Raw genomic sequence first — 14,862 nt, 5'->3', positions numbered from 1 at the left:
CCTTTAATTAGAGACGTTTAAAGGGAAACAGCTCGTAAATGTCTGAAACATTGCTTTCATAAGAAGTCGCAAGCCATACATGTTGGAAATCACTGGTTTAACTCTGAGCTGTGTATTCTATACATGTATATAAAAAAAAAACTTGAAGTGGGCTGTAGCTGTCAAATAAAAAAGTAGTTCATATGCAGGTGTTAAATCAGTATAAATCAGTAATATAAGCACCTCACAGCTGTGCACAAGTACAGTACTTGAATAACTGAACAAAGACCTTTCCAACACTGCTGATTGCGTTTATTAATGATTGATAAGTTGATTGCTTTTAATGTCAGGAAATGGTCACTTGGTCCTGCCACCTATAGAGAGAAAAGTAGCAAAAACTTCCTATTTGAAAGGAGATTTTGGCCAATAGATTCAAAACTGACCGCTGATTTTCTCTTTTCAGATTACAGTTTTACACAGATTATATTTATCAGTTAAGAATATACAGCCCTAAGATCTAAATTTAACATTGAGGTGCCTCTTAATTAGTATATGTATATTCTAATTGCTTTTTGTTGGTAGTACTGTACTCATCTTCCAGTCGAAAACTCTCCTCTCCTCTCCTCTCCTCTCCTCACCTCTCCTCTCCTCTCCTCTCCTCTCCTCTCCTCTCCTCTCCTCTCCTCTCCTGTTCACACCCTTCGCTTTGAAGACTTTTGTCACTGAAATAATAAGATGGTGTGAGTGCTGCATTTGTCCATTGTGGGTGGTTACTGCTGCTGCTGCTGCTCCAGCAGGAGAAATGTTACTGCTGAAGAAACAGATAGGTGCGAGGGTCTAAACTTAACTTGCTGTAAATCACACGCATGTTCGTGTGCACTCACACACACACACACACACACACACACACACATAGTGGCGACACAATCTGTGTGCCCATGCATGCCTCAGCTTAAGCCTTTTGTCAGGCGCTGCTGGCCTCCCACCTGGTTTCTCTCCTCTCTCCAGTGTTATACACACAGTGTGTTTTTTCCTTGTAAGACCAAACTTATGATTGAGGCCGTTTGTGTACGTGTGTGTACGTGTTTGTGTGTGTCCGAGCAGCAGGAATTGTAACGGTGCAGCAGTGCTGGTAATGGCTGGTCAGCTGGTATGGCGAGTATTCAGGGCGGGGGCAGTGCATTGTCCTCTCATAGCTCTAACAATGCCCCTCTGAGCAGGCCACACATCTACCAGTCACGGGCCTCTCGCTCACTCTCTCTCTCTGACTCTCTCTCTCTGCTTTTCTTTCTGTCTGCCATATTTATTCAGGCCCATAGTGAAGTGTAAAGTGAGATGTGATAGCAGCCAGTGTCCCTGACCTTTGACTGAAGCGTCAAGGTCAGCCGGCTAATATTAGAGCTCATGTCACTCATCGCCTCTCTGCAACCACATCACACCTTGCATGTTCATTATCGCGTTAAATAATTAATAAACACCTCAAATCTTGCATGTATTCACAAGTGCCACTCCATTATGAATAATTAATGTTCAGCATCAGTTCTTAATGCACTGATTTTTAAACAAGTCTCTTATATGAAAGACTGGGGGCTTGGTTAGTTTATGAGAATCAATGTATTTTATTTACAAAGCAAGAACTCCAACACTGCTCCATATTTTCTTATGTCTCACTGGGATCGAAGAATTTCAATCACCAATTAGAAATGACCATTTTTTCTTATTTTATTTGTTTTTTAATAACTGATTCGATCTGTTTAGTGTGTCTCAGCTTTCACAGCAATAAGAGTTATTGTTTTATATCATTGTATGCATATTATATTTTACATTTGGAAAGAGCAGCAGCCTGGAATGAACTTCTTGAAAATGGTTTCTGATGTTTTACACCTAAAATATTTAATGAGGAAGGAAGCAAATAATAGGTTATTTACTTAACAATTTCAAAAAGTTGGTGTCATTTTTTTTTAACAGTTTTCTCTTTTCTAACTGTAAATCATTTTTAAAGAAATTGTCAACAGATTAATAAATGAAACTCAACCAATATAGTTCCTCTTCTTTCCACAATGAGAAGGCCACGCCTGCTGCATTATCACTGATGGAAAGACACCCTCTTGTGGACTTCTAATGTAAATGAAATCATTCAGTTAAAGCTCTACGAAGCACCCAGTTTGCCACAGAAAAATATGAAATTTGGAATCCAAATAAAATAAATCTGAAGCAGCAGATTATAAAAGTTAGCTGTAGACAATTATGAGAACAGCTGTGGCAGCGTGACTGTTCTGTTACAGATTACATTGTCACAGAACAGTCACACTGTCACTGCGGTACTTAATTAATTAATTAGATCAACATGACGGTCAGCATGATTTGGTCACAGTTGGTTACCTGCAGTCACCAACAGAGAGCAGCAGAATACAGACGACGTATAGGATGCTCTTAGCAGATTAAAAGTTTAGAAGCTGCCTCTGTGGGAGGGAGTACTGTCTGAAGACAATACTGAACCTTGTTTTCATGGTCATATATTTTATATTTCTGCAGATGTATTACCATTAAAAGGGGAAGATGCTGCTTTTTTTCAATGCAGTATGCATACAAATATGAGTGTGCCATTAGAAACATGAACACAGGGGTGGAAACGAAGTATCTACATCTAGTCAGCACAGTTCTTTACTTCCAATATCTCCAATTTAGGCCAATATGTTTTATTTCTTGTCCATTTAATAGTTTAGCCACCCAATTACTTTTCACTTTGCATTTTATCAGACAAAACACATCTATTTCTAATAAAGTATGTATTTTTAATAGATTAAGTCATCCAAGAAATTAAAGAGCATAAAAATATCTCCACTACTAAAACCTGACACTGACAAGAATGATCCAATTATTCAGTAATACAACAATTCAATTCATATAGGGCCAAATCACAGCAATCACAATCACCACAACCATCACTTCAAACCTCTTTATAATCTTAGGTGAAGACCTACAATAAAGCTGTGTAATTATGACTTTTGAATGTAGTATTTTCACTTGCACCTGAGTACTTTCTCTGTGTTGCAATGCTATTTTTGGTTAGGTACTCAGCTAAATACTTGACACTAGCTCTAGTGGAAATTAAGAACTTGCACTCAGATACTGAACTGAAATACTATTTTTTGACTACTTAGCTCCATTTTATGCAGCCCCAACATTAAAATGCCAGTGATTACCTGATGGATAATGAATGCTTTTTCTTCAAAAAGTTACTTTAATTTCACATATTTAAAAAAAAAAAAAGAGAGATTCAATAAAGTGGCGCTTTATTTTTCTTTCATACCACCCTGATCTTCACTTTCTCTTGTTTGTCTCTATCTCTGTCTTCCGTGTCTCGAATCGTGCAGCAGGACATCACCTGCTCACCTGGTCGAGGGGTTCATGCTAATCTAAAGCCGATTAAGCTTCTTATCTACTCAGCGCTGGTTATGTGCTTTGGTCCAACAAAAATACAGCACAGAGTTGGCCTCTTTACCGTTCCTGCTGACTCTTCACAGCACCCCCTCACATCTGCTCTAGCAACACCACACTGGCTTTAATATCATGGCTCGTAATTCCTCATGGCTGAGGTTTTGAGAACATGTGGATTTCGATTCAGATACACACGTTATTAGCGGATTTAGCTTCAACAGGATGGATAAAGAGTACCTTACAGGTTATTATTTACCAATATATGAACCAAAGAGATCAAAGGATTTTGCGACTTGCGCCCTCTGAAGTCAAACCTCATTTTAGAGTAGATTCAAGTCACAAAAAGTGCATAAAACCAAAGAAAAGAACAACTAAGAGTAACATTTGTTCCATGTTTCTTGAGAATGCATCCCGTGTATAGCTCCTCCTCAAGCACACACACATACTGTACACACGTCCTTACACTGGACATGTGAAAAGTCATCCCATGGCCATGTGAAAGCAGTAATACCTTAATAGCCTTTATCCTATTGGCTTAATAAGGAACCCAGTGGCACTCACAGCATGCCTCATGACTCAAGGTCGAGACAACACAACGCCATCATTGCACTGCTGTATGTCGTCTCTAAAATCCTTTATTCACGTATACAGTCAGCATAATCTCTCCTCTACACAGTCACACAAAGCCAAGAAAATTATTTGGAAAAAAGAAAACAAACTTTACATTGATTCAAATAAAAGATCCAACTTAATTGCATTCTTTTAAAAAAGTAATTTTTCATCTTTTCTACATCATATACAAAGGTATATACTGTACATACACATATGTCAATATACAGATACTGAATGCACTAGGGAAATATCAAAGAGGATTTGAGATTACAGTACAGGGGTCAGGAACCAAGATTTAGCTGCCAATTTCAGGCCACAGGTTTGGAGTCACCCCATGTTTCTGAACCTCCTGATTCCCATACTCAGTCTTGATCCATGTGTTGCACTGTTCATGCATGACTGATTCATTTAATTGGAAATTATACTCCATCTCAGCTGCTTATCCAGTGAACTGGAGTATAAATGGAAGCAAGTCAGAGGGGTTTATTTGTCTGCTTTGACTATAAAGTAGCCTAGACGGGTTAGCAAAAATAAAACATTGCAAAACCTGAGTTAAATATCTTCAATCTGCACCATTGGGTTCCATGAGAGGGGGGGATTGCATAGCAACCACCATCCCCACCAAAGTATGTGACAGCAAAATAAAGGAGAAAATTACATGCTTTCAATACATATAACATTTACTTGATTTATAACTTTGCACCTCTTTTTGGAGAAAAAAAATGCACAAAGTGTCAGAAAGCAGAACTGTAAACCTAATTAAAAACTTGCTGGTGCAAAAACAAACAAAAAACAAAACAAAAACCAGGCTGGTGCTTGTTTTACTGGGGAAAACCAAAACTAAAAACCCATCCAGCTGCTATTTATCAAAGTATGAATATGTAATATGATCTTTTCACGTCCATTTCTAATGAGTTCATAACCAAATATATGAGTAGGCCTACAAAATAAATGCTGGTAGAAAAATCTCACATGTCTTTGATTTTCTCCTCAGGTGGGAGTGGGGTCAGTTTGTTCAGGTGGTGCTAGCTCAGCTCACTGTTTCAACCGCTGCCTCACCCTCCTCCACCTTGCTGCCTTTGCCCATGGACTTCATTTTGTCCATGATGTCAGTGAACGTCTCCTTCACTGTCTTCTCCAGGAGCCAGCCCTCGCTCTCGCTCTCTGGATCCTCCGGATTAGCAAGGTTAGACAGGGAGCTGTGGACATACTGCATGCCCACAGTCACACCAGCCTGCAAGGGACAGGAACACAGATCTGATAAACTTAATGTGAAATGTAGCCATGCCACATGAAAGAAAACAGTTAAGAAGGGAATTTATTACATGCTTGTGCTACAATAATTTGATTGAAATTCCAATTTAATCAGAAAGATGGAAAAATGATATCATACGAAGGAAGACATTGCATTGAAGTTAAACAAATGTTGTTTGCGGTTTAGAACATAATATTATCGAGACAATTAGCTAGTTATCAGAGGATATCTAGACAAAAATCTGTATTGTCATCATTACTGGAAGTTTCGAATCAGAGCTAAGGAAAAGTATCACCATTGCTCAGCTCCAAATTAGTGGGCCTGTTCTACTCATCTCTAGCTCCATATTTTATTCTTGGACTATACTTAAGTAGCATTGCATGTTTCAGTTAAAAATAATTTTTATTTATCTTCTACTGGGTCTTGGTTCTGCATGATGCATGATTTTCTCTGATTGGCTGCCCTGCCCAAACAGAAGATTGGAATAATAGGTGGTGTTCACAGACTGTGCTGTTTGTGCCCACATTTGAATATCCCCTCTTTAAGACATCACACAAATCCAGAAGTATAAAAATGGAGTATTCAGAGTAGACTTGGGATGACCTCATTCTTATAATTCTGCTACGTAGTTGTGTTTAATTTGGCAAACCAGGTATAATAGGTCCACTGTAATGCATCGGTTGTACATAGAGCACTCATGGATGCTAAAAATGTGCTGCAGCATAACAACACTGATTACTTAAGTATAAATGTAATCAATAATACTCTTTCAGATAATTTAATAAATCCTTTAATTAAATTTTAAAGCAAAAATGGAAAATATCTGATGTTTTCCAGTGTAATAATTTTAAATTCAGAACTTCAGGTTCACTAATAATTAAAAAAAATGTCTTCACCTATTATTTTGAATATCTTCTAAATGCTTAGAAATGTTTGCAAGGTTTTTATAAGTAGGACATGAAAAGATGATACAACTTTACATCTTTCAATAAATGTATCTGAGTCAGAAAGTGTGTAATATACTGTAAATATGTTGTGTTAAGGCAAATATTCAAGCAAGGAAAATGAAATTAGGAGCTTTTCTAAATTCTTGAAGTAATCTACAGCCTATAGGGCTAACATCTCATTAGGACAGTTAAGATCCAGTTACTGTAAATGGAGACATCAGATCGAGATCAGACTCCTGGAAATAAGTATTTCCTCGTCACCTCTTGCAGATTAACCCATATGTGTCGGCACAGAGATGCTTGCATAACTCCTCTTTTAAATCTAGGATTCCTCCGAGCGTGCATCTGATTAGCTGAAGCTGTGTTTTTAGAACAAACAATTGTCTGCTGGATTTCTGGAGCAAAGATGTTATCTGTATGGCTCTATTTACTGTCTCCTCAAGGCGATGCAGGAACCCAAACAATTTATATCATCACTGTGGTCACTGGCTTCAAGGATTCACCTGTACATGTCTATTTGTTCTGCGTAATCATAAGCAGATAATTTGGCTTTACAAACAACAACAGATGTTGGCAGTGGAGGCCGAGGAGAAAGTTAAAGAGAGGAAAGAGGACACACATGGCTGTTACAGGATTTAGGTAGAAAGTAGCAGGTGAGAAACCGCAGGTGAGCTCAATCATGCCAAAGGTGGCACAGGGTAACTCGATAGTAGGGCAGGAGAAAAGATATTTAGGTAAAGAGGATAGTGGTGTTTGGGAAGGAGATGCAGTAAGTGGATATTACTGATAGCGTGGGCAGAATGTGGAAAGAAGGGAAGAAGCAGGGATGGAGGAAACTGATGGAAGAAATGCCAACTAGGTCAAGGCTTTGCATGTTTATTCACCTGACTTCCTACTGGCTGGACATTAAAGACTTTCTCTCAATTCCAGTAATTTAACTGAAAATGGCCTGAAGAAAAAAATGCAGATCAATTTAAAAATGATTAAAATCTAGTCCGATACAGGTGCAATATTTGTGACTTAAGAAGGCTATTATTACTTTTATCTGCTGAGAGCGGAAGCTTCGGTCCTTAAGGTGTGCAGGAATGTTATAAGTTGGTGTCTATATGTCTATATGTGTCTATATGTTTTAGGCCCCCTATGCAACCGGAGCAAATGTGATGAGGTAACTCAAGAATTTCAGTAAAAATAAACTGAGAACTAATTTTTGTTTTTCGAAGAAAAAATCAACATATTTATTTCCAATTGTTCTTCCAAAGTGACTCTTGCAAACTGAAATGCATTGCTAGGCCTGCTAGAGACTGTCTAATCTACTGCATGGAAGTGAATTGGACTGAAGTCATAGGTTAAGGACAGAAGGGGAGGTTAACCAGTTGCCAAACCAACCAATTTGTCTTTGTTGATGTAAAAATTAGAAGTACTGCTTGAAAACACTTAGACACATAAATATCTCTGATTTGTCAGATGGAATGGGCTGAATTATCTGTATTATTTTTCTGAACATAACAATCTTCCAGAATATTTCTCATTTCAAATGAAGCTTTTCCCTGTTCAGAATTCTTGGGATGTTAACATAGCCCATTGGGAATATGGAAAAACATTGTCTGGTGCCCATTTTCCTATCAGTTGTTTCTATTGTGGGCTCCACCAACAGATTTCAAGGCTTGAGTAGTGCTCCAAAGACCTGTCCTGATTAAAATGACTAACACACCTGCCTAGCTTCGATTTAGCTATCAGCAGGGTTGTTGCTATTTCTAGATATTGATATGCCAAGACCAGCTGTTTGTATCTTCAAACAAGCCTCCCACCAGTGGACAATGCAAGGCTGCATGTAATTGAAAACATGCAGAAGAAATATATACTTTTCTGTAATAGGTGTGACAACAACAATATTTTGTGCATTAAGGTCACTGCTGCATTTGGGGGATTTAAAAAATGCACACTACAATTGAAACTCTCAGCAGCTCTCAAACAGTGCCTTCTATTGGTTATTTTCTTTCCATGTGAATAGATGAATGAGGACATACTGTTTGCAAGACCAACATTAGACAGAGAAAATGTTGCAGTAGAAGACTTAATTAGACATTTATGCATGATCTCCATTCCTCCATGCAGTGGATAGTGCATGGGATTTTTCTAACTTTTAAATGAAGTTGAAAAAAGCTACATTTTCCAACTAAGAAGTGAACATTGTTTCAGTTAATATTTTTAAGTAAGTCTGTGGCACTGACCTCCAGCATAGTGACCAGTATCACCAGGGCTCCGATGGTGCTCATCATGCCGCCATAGTAGGACAGCAGAGCATCGCGGCATCCCCGCTTCCACACGTTGAGATCCTCTGTGTAGTGGTCATAACTGTAGTGGGCAGAGTTGTTGGTCATCTGTGCCTGAATGCAGGGTCTGGGGGAGCTGGGGTTACAGCAGCTGAAGGGCACTCCATCCATCAGATACTGGCCATCAACATTACTGCCAATGCGGCTAGGAAGAAGAGGAACAGTATCATGTTACAAAGGGTTGGAGGTGAAGATGATGTTAAAGGTCAGGAATGGGCTGTTACTTGAATTAGCATGCCTGTGTTAGACTTCCCTTCGTTCAGATTTAACTGGAATCCATACATTACTGCAGGTCATAAGGGGTTGTATTATACTTTGCAGTACAATCTTACCTTGACAATAAACAACATTAAATCAGCTATCCAACCTCCACAAAGCTAGCCTGAATTGGCATTCAGTCCTCAGCTAAAATTTTCCATCATACACTGCTGTTTCAAAATATCTCAAGGAGTACATATTAAGGTCTGAACAACTGCAAGAAGCAAGAAGGCAGGCACTCAAACACTGAAATTAGAATCACTGCTCAGTCTGAGTAGCTGATCTTGACTATGATTGAGAGTAGTAGGTCAATGGAAAGACAAGTGTAATTGGATCACAAAGAACTGGGGGGTGTCAGATATGTATCGGTTATTTCTAGAAATGTCACCACCTACTTGAGCTCCCCGAATTATGACCCAGACAACTTGTTGGTGAAAAGCACAGAGACTTTATGATGTAGAATAATTCTGGAGTTATTGTTACTAAGAAGTTGGCACTAAATGTGATATCTTGCATGTATAAGTACAACAAAGACCTGTAATGGCACCACAACAACGCTGACCCCAAATTAGAAAACTCTAACTGTTTCCTGTTTTCATGATAACGCTGTTGTCCTTTGTTTATGCTAATGTGAGCATCTCTGGCTACAAATTTTTTTGAGTGGCAGTGCTGTTACTGGAGTGCTGCCATGTCCTCTGCTGATTGGACGAGACACTGGTTCATGAAGGACAAGACACTGTAATCCTGGAGATTAAACACTAATTATGTCCCGGCACACAAAACTGTTTACAAAAAGTTAAGGGGTGGTGGTTGGCCGAGACATAAACAGGCTAGTGCAAAGCTTTCTCATAGGACTTGACTGTATCTTTTTCTGTAACCATTCACTAAAGTCCAGATCTTCACATAAAAATGCCCCCAGATTTCTTCTCTGACGCCCAGAACACATCTCCGCTATGAACTATAGCAGTCACCATTTCTGCTATGGTAATCCTCAGTGGATGAAAGTAAGTATTATGCCTGATCTGATCTACCTTCATTTCAAATCCACTTATACTGAACTCTAACTTTGCACAGATCACCCCACCTCAGCAGCTTGGTGCACTTAGGTTCAACGGCAATCCAAAAACATTCATTTTACTTCCACATTATACATTAAATATCACTGCAACTTTTAAAGCTAACAATGAAGGATTTAACTTTTTTGAAAATCTCTGTCACTTACTCTCTGACTTCCTTTGAGCTGAAGTCCAGGTAGCGGTTGCTGACCCACTGAATCTCAAACCAATCTCTGTAGTTGTCATTTCCACAGCAATGAAACTCAATCTGCATCAAGTCCAGGGTCCTCTTCATGTAGCAGCGTCCCGGTGTGTCGGTGTCCTTGTAGTACCTCATGCCGTTCCTCAACCCTTCAGCCAGGGTGAACTGCATAGGGATTCTCATCAAGAAACACAGCAGGGCTGTGACAAGCAACAGGGCGTTGAATCCCACACAGAATACCAAGTAGGTCTTCAACATGGGCTTCCACTTTGCAAACTTTTCGGGGTCCAGTGAGTCATAGCACACTTTGCCTCCGAAGACGTTGATGCTGCAGGCTATTAGGCCCATGAGAATAAGCAGATTGGGCAAAAAGTGGCTTTCATTGTTGTCCATAAGTTCAGAACGTTTTCTCAGCTCGATCTTGAAGAACAGACCCATGCTGAGGACCAACACGCCGGCCAACACAGCAAACCAGTACATGAACCAGACTGTCTGAGCCAGCTTTACTCGCTTTTTCAGATCAAACTTAACTGGCAACAAAGCCATTCTTCAATCTGTGATGTGTCCTTGCTTGTAAAAAACACTGCAGGAGTTCCAAGATGTCCCCTTCGGTTTAGATTACGTTCTTGAATATGCCAACCTGCAGTTCCCTGTTTGTTTGTAATCAGTATGTCCTCTGGCTGGTCCAAAAGAACAGAAAAGTCAGCTCAGTCTGTAATCCATCCTATGTCAAAAGAACTGCTATAAAGAACTCAGGAGAACAGCACTGGATCCTTATTTTAAAGGTTCTTCTGCACCATTGTTTCATAAACTATAGTTTTCAAAAGGTTTATTTCTTCAAACCTTTACAGGAGAGGTTAATGTTGCGTTCCCTCAAAGAAGTTGAGGATGGCCGGGGATCCTCATGATTAAACTCAAAGTTGCAGTACGTCATGCTAAGCCCCTGTAAGCAGCCTGATCCAATTTACAGAAGATGAGCCTGATCGTAAGCTGCTGCCAGGGGCCATAATTGGTTTGAGTGTTCATGTGGTCATGGTTGCCTTGATCAAACACATCAGGAGCAGCACAAGTTTCAGCAGATGGTTGACAAAGATAATGGACATGACAGTAGGGCTAATGATGAAGCCTAATCATTCATAGGTATGGGGTCCACAAGCTCAACACAAACCAGATGTCTTCACAATGGATCAAAAACACTGAGTTAATAAAGCCCCAGTAACACATTTACAGAGACAAATTTCAGGCTCACATATTGGAGTTTCCAGTATAACTGTACTTTGGAAGTGATTGCTTAATAAATCAAGACCAAACTGTGACAAACTGGACAAATTAAAATTTAGCTTAAACATTATTAAACATGAAAATTCAATGTTTGTAGCAAACTTTGTCTGGCAAGCCGATAAAAAAATATTCTATTGCTTTCATTGATGTTCTTGTTGTCATTTGCTATCTTGGCAGTTAGAACCAACACAGTGTCTGGCACATACACGAGCCAGATACTTATGCTGATCAAAGCCAGGCCTTTCCCTGAACGGTCTATTCTTCTTTCTCCTTGTGGCTGGATGTGAGAGCTGCAGTGTTGCTAAATGTTTACCAAATGCAATTAGAACACTGAACGCTCAATCTCCTTAGGCTCTTTTCACAATGTCTTTCATCAAACCTTTGTGCGTGTTTAGCGCTGTCTCACTAACAATATTTATGTGTTATAATCATAAATTTGCAGTTGTCATAGACATGAATGTCATGCTAACACCGGGTATTCAATGATTTATTTAAACTGTTGGCCAAATGAATATTTCACAGCACTACTGGTTTATTCAGTAGTGTCTTATACTGCCTACAACCTGAGTGAACGACTATAGATTTTAGGAAGCAGCTGCCAAAAGCTCTTTCTTCTCTACCTCATGCAGTAACCCTTGATAATGTGACACATGTTTAGCAGATAATACTCTTTATTGCGCTTTATTTCAAACCTGGACTGTCCACTACATTTTATATTATCAGATATTTGCTGTGATTGTTTTAACTACATTTATTAAGCCATTTTATTTTATTTGCTTTATTAAATTTTAGGAGCCATTTAACTCTGTATTGCCGATTTATTCTATTATCTTCCATTTTTCCATAGCATTCTATTTTGTTTTTCTTATTTTTTTGATTTTTAAATGGCTTAGACTGTATTTTAATTAAAATTAACACAATGAGGTCTTTTCTTTTCTTACTATTTTTCCCCTTCTCCTTTATTTTGTGTAACTTACATTACCTTTGTGGGCAGTAATTTTAAAAGGCAGAGTCGGTAGAAAACTTAATATTTTTGTGTAATAAAGATTTACTGTTCATTCCCTCTGCAAGAAAACCTATATAATCTCTCAAAAGATACACATTTTACATTAACTGTAAACACTACTCCCATTTTTTTCACATATTTCAATGCAAAAAATATTCAATATAAAAATGGTCAAATTAATTATACCTGAACTTTATGCTCATCAGAAAACACATTTTGAGAGCACATGAAAGCTCTTAAGTTACTTTATCAGTAACTTAGCAAGCAGAGTATTTTCAACAGGGTGCTCTACTTTGTTCTTGGGTCAGTGACCAACCCATGTCCACAAACTTGTTTAACTCCATATTACCTGTTCTTCAGTGCAGTATTTTGATTGAGATAATGACTGAGTATGTTTCTGCCCCTTTATACTCCCAGATCTTACTCTTCCTCCCCTGTGTACCATTTTTTATTTTGCAAAATTTCCTGAGTTAATCCCAAAGAGGTACACATGCAGTATGAATTTCTGAATACTTGTTCTGTTTATACACCTCTTTATAAATGGGGTGAATAGACTCAAAACTTCATATAAGCTGTAAAAATCTGATCGATACTGAATTGGAATAATTACATGAACCTGAAAATCTTCATGTTTTGGTCTGTTAGGTAAAACAAGTGATTCTGAAAAGCTCAGCCTGTCCCAATACCAAACTACTTGAAATCTCCCTTTGACCTTAAAAAAAAAAAAAAAAAAAGAACAGAAACACTGTAACAGCCCAAATTAAGTGAATTTTTATTTAAATATATTAATGAAGATTATATCCATGAAATACAATGGACATTAAATGTGCATTCTGGCCGCAAGCAGTTCATGTAAAATTTCTACTGTCATTTGTTTTAGTGCATTAGGTCATTAAAAGTCACATTCTACGAGTCCCAGTTGGCTTTTCTGTCCGCTTCTGGAATAACAGTCCAGTTTGGGGAAGGTATCCCAGCAGCAAGCCAGTTGAAGTCATCCACCTCAGTCCAGTTGTTTCGGGCCCGGTCCAGCCCAGACACAGTGAAGTCCTCTTCCAGGGTGGGATAGGACCATGTGAATGGGGCAAAGCTCACTGCACGACAGTCCTCTATGATGGCTCGGCTGGTGACGTGCAGATACACCTGTGTGTCGGTTGTGTTGTGGGTCCGCAGCTGCTGACAGGGGAAGGCCAGCACGCTGTTTCTGCAATTATCTACAAAAACTGAACTGGACACCGGCCCGCACAGGATCTCACAGCCGTCGATGTGTTTCAGGTGCAGCGTGCTGGGGGAGCCGAACAGACGGACTTTGCAGTTGGTCAGGTGAGTGAGAAGCACATCTCGTTTTTGGATCTCTTCAGCCGTCTTGGTGATAAACTCACTGGTCATGTTGGAGAAGCCGCACTGCTCGGCGGGTGCTGCTCCATCCACCTGGGTCCTACTTGTCTCTAGAGGTGTGCCTTCATCACGGGGAGGGGGATGAGCATCTTGTGCAGAGGCTTTATCTGCTGCCTTGGTGCGAGTTCGAAAGGCAAACTTCTTCCTGGGCAAAGCCTCCTCTTTGGTCTCAGAGAGCGAGGTTTGGAGTTTCTGGAGAGCAGCCTGGGCTTGCCTGAGCTCGTACTGGGTTAGAAACTGCATGCTGTCATTCAGAAACTTTTGCAGCTGGAGAGTTTTGGTCGTGGCCTCTTCTAGTTTCTCAGTCACCACAGCGCGCTCAGCTCCGGAACAGCTGGACAGTAGCTCCTCTATACAGGCCCGCTCCCTGTTGAAGGTGCTGGAGAAATACTCGCTCTTCTCCTCCGCGACAGAATGGCTCTCTTTAGCCTCCTTCCTCCGCTCGGCATCCTCGATCCTCGCCTGGTGCCGCTTCTGAAGACGCTCTTGTATCCTGACCGCCCCACTTTCGCCAGAAAATCCATTTTCCTCGTTACCTTCAATCACCGATGCCATGTCCGATGTCGCACTGCTAGTTATGTCGGAAGTGATGACGCTCTTCTTCGTGACTTTCGCAAAGCCAACATAAACACTATGGCACACCGCCACCTGCTGCACCGGAGTTTTTAAACTAATTTTAAAAACTGAGCATATATATATATATATATATATATATTAAGATGCCATAAAACCTGCAATTTAAGCACGAAATTATATAATTTCTTCTAAATATGGTCTCTTTATAAGCCTTTTGAACAAAATGAAACAAAATATTTGAAGCCAGTAACTGGCTAATTATAGCAAGTGAGCTTATTTTAGCCTCTGTGTAATAGAATATAGTATGTATATTAGTATGTATGTGTATTATTAATAAAACGCATTTAATGATACTGCTCGACCAAAATGGTTTTTTTCATCATTTTAAAGTAAAATAAAATAAAGAAGAGTAATTACTTGAACATTTGCATTATTTATTTAATTTCTTTTTATATTTATATATTTCCATGAAATATTTATATAAATTCAAACAACCTTTTAATTTTTTTTTCATATCACCTT

General features: G+C 39.2%; 2 protein-coding genes across 2 annotated transcripts; both read right to left on the bottom strand.

Annotated features, from left to right (window-relative positions):
* Nucleotides 1–4,037: 4,037 nt before the first annotated feature.
* prph2a (peripherin 2a (retinal degeneration, slow)) lies at nt 4,038–11,698 on the bottom strand. Its single transcript, XM_003453419.5, has 3 exons — nt 10,048–11,698; nt 8,466–8,712; nt 4,038–5,266 (listed from the first exon to the last, which is right to left on the bottom strand). The coding sequence occupies exons 1-3, from the start codon at nt 10,626–10,628 to the stop codon at nt 5,063–5,065; spliced, it is 1,032 nt and encodes a 343-aa protein (XP_003453467.1). The 5' UTR covers nt 10,629–11,698; the 3' UTR covers nt 4,038–5,062.
* A 1,419-nt stretch (nt 11,699–13,117) lies between these two features.
* Nucleotides 13,118–14,385, bottom strand: tbcc (tubulin folding cofactor C). Its single transcript, XM_003453394.5, has one exon. The coding sequence runs from the start codon at nt 14,317–14,319 to the stop codon at nt 13,276–13,278; it is 1,044 nt and encodes a 347-aa protein (XP_003453442.1). The 5' UTR covers nt 14,320–14,385; the 3' UTR covers nt 13,118–13,275.
* Between the last annotated feature and the right edge of the window lie 477 nt (nt 14,386–14,862).

The sequence above is a fragment of the Oreochromis niloticus genome, linkage group LG8 (assembly GCF_001858045.2).
Source record: "Oreochromis niloticus isolate F11D_XX linkage group LG8, O_niloticus_UMD_NMBU, whole genome shotgun sequence".
NCBI lineage: Eukaryota > Metazoa > Chordata > Actinopteri > Cichliformes > Cichlidae > Oreochromis > Oreochromis niloticus.
This window is presented reverse-complemented; position numbering and strand designations above follow the sequence as displayed.

What these genes read in the sequence shown, in the direction of transcription:
- prph2a (XM_003453419.5), bottom strand. Translation starts at nt 10,628, where the DNA reads ATGGCTTTGTTGCCAGTTAAGTTTGATCTGAAAAAGCGAGTAAAGCTG. An exon ending in AGCTCAAAGGAAGTCAGAGA is followed by an intron (nt 8,713 to 10,047) that starts GTAAGTGACAGA and finishes TCTTCTTCCTAG; the next exon opens with CCGCATTGGCAGTAATGTTG. An exon ending in TACTGGTCACTATGCTGGAG is followed by an intron (nt 5,267 to 8,465) that starts GTCAGTGCCACA and finishes TGTCCCTTGCAG; the next exon opens with GCTGGTGTGACTGTGGGCAT.
- tbcc (XM_003453394.5), bottom strand. Translation starts at nt 14,319, where the DNA reads ATGGCATCGGTGATTGAAGGTAACGAGGAAAATGGATTTTCTGGCGAA.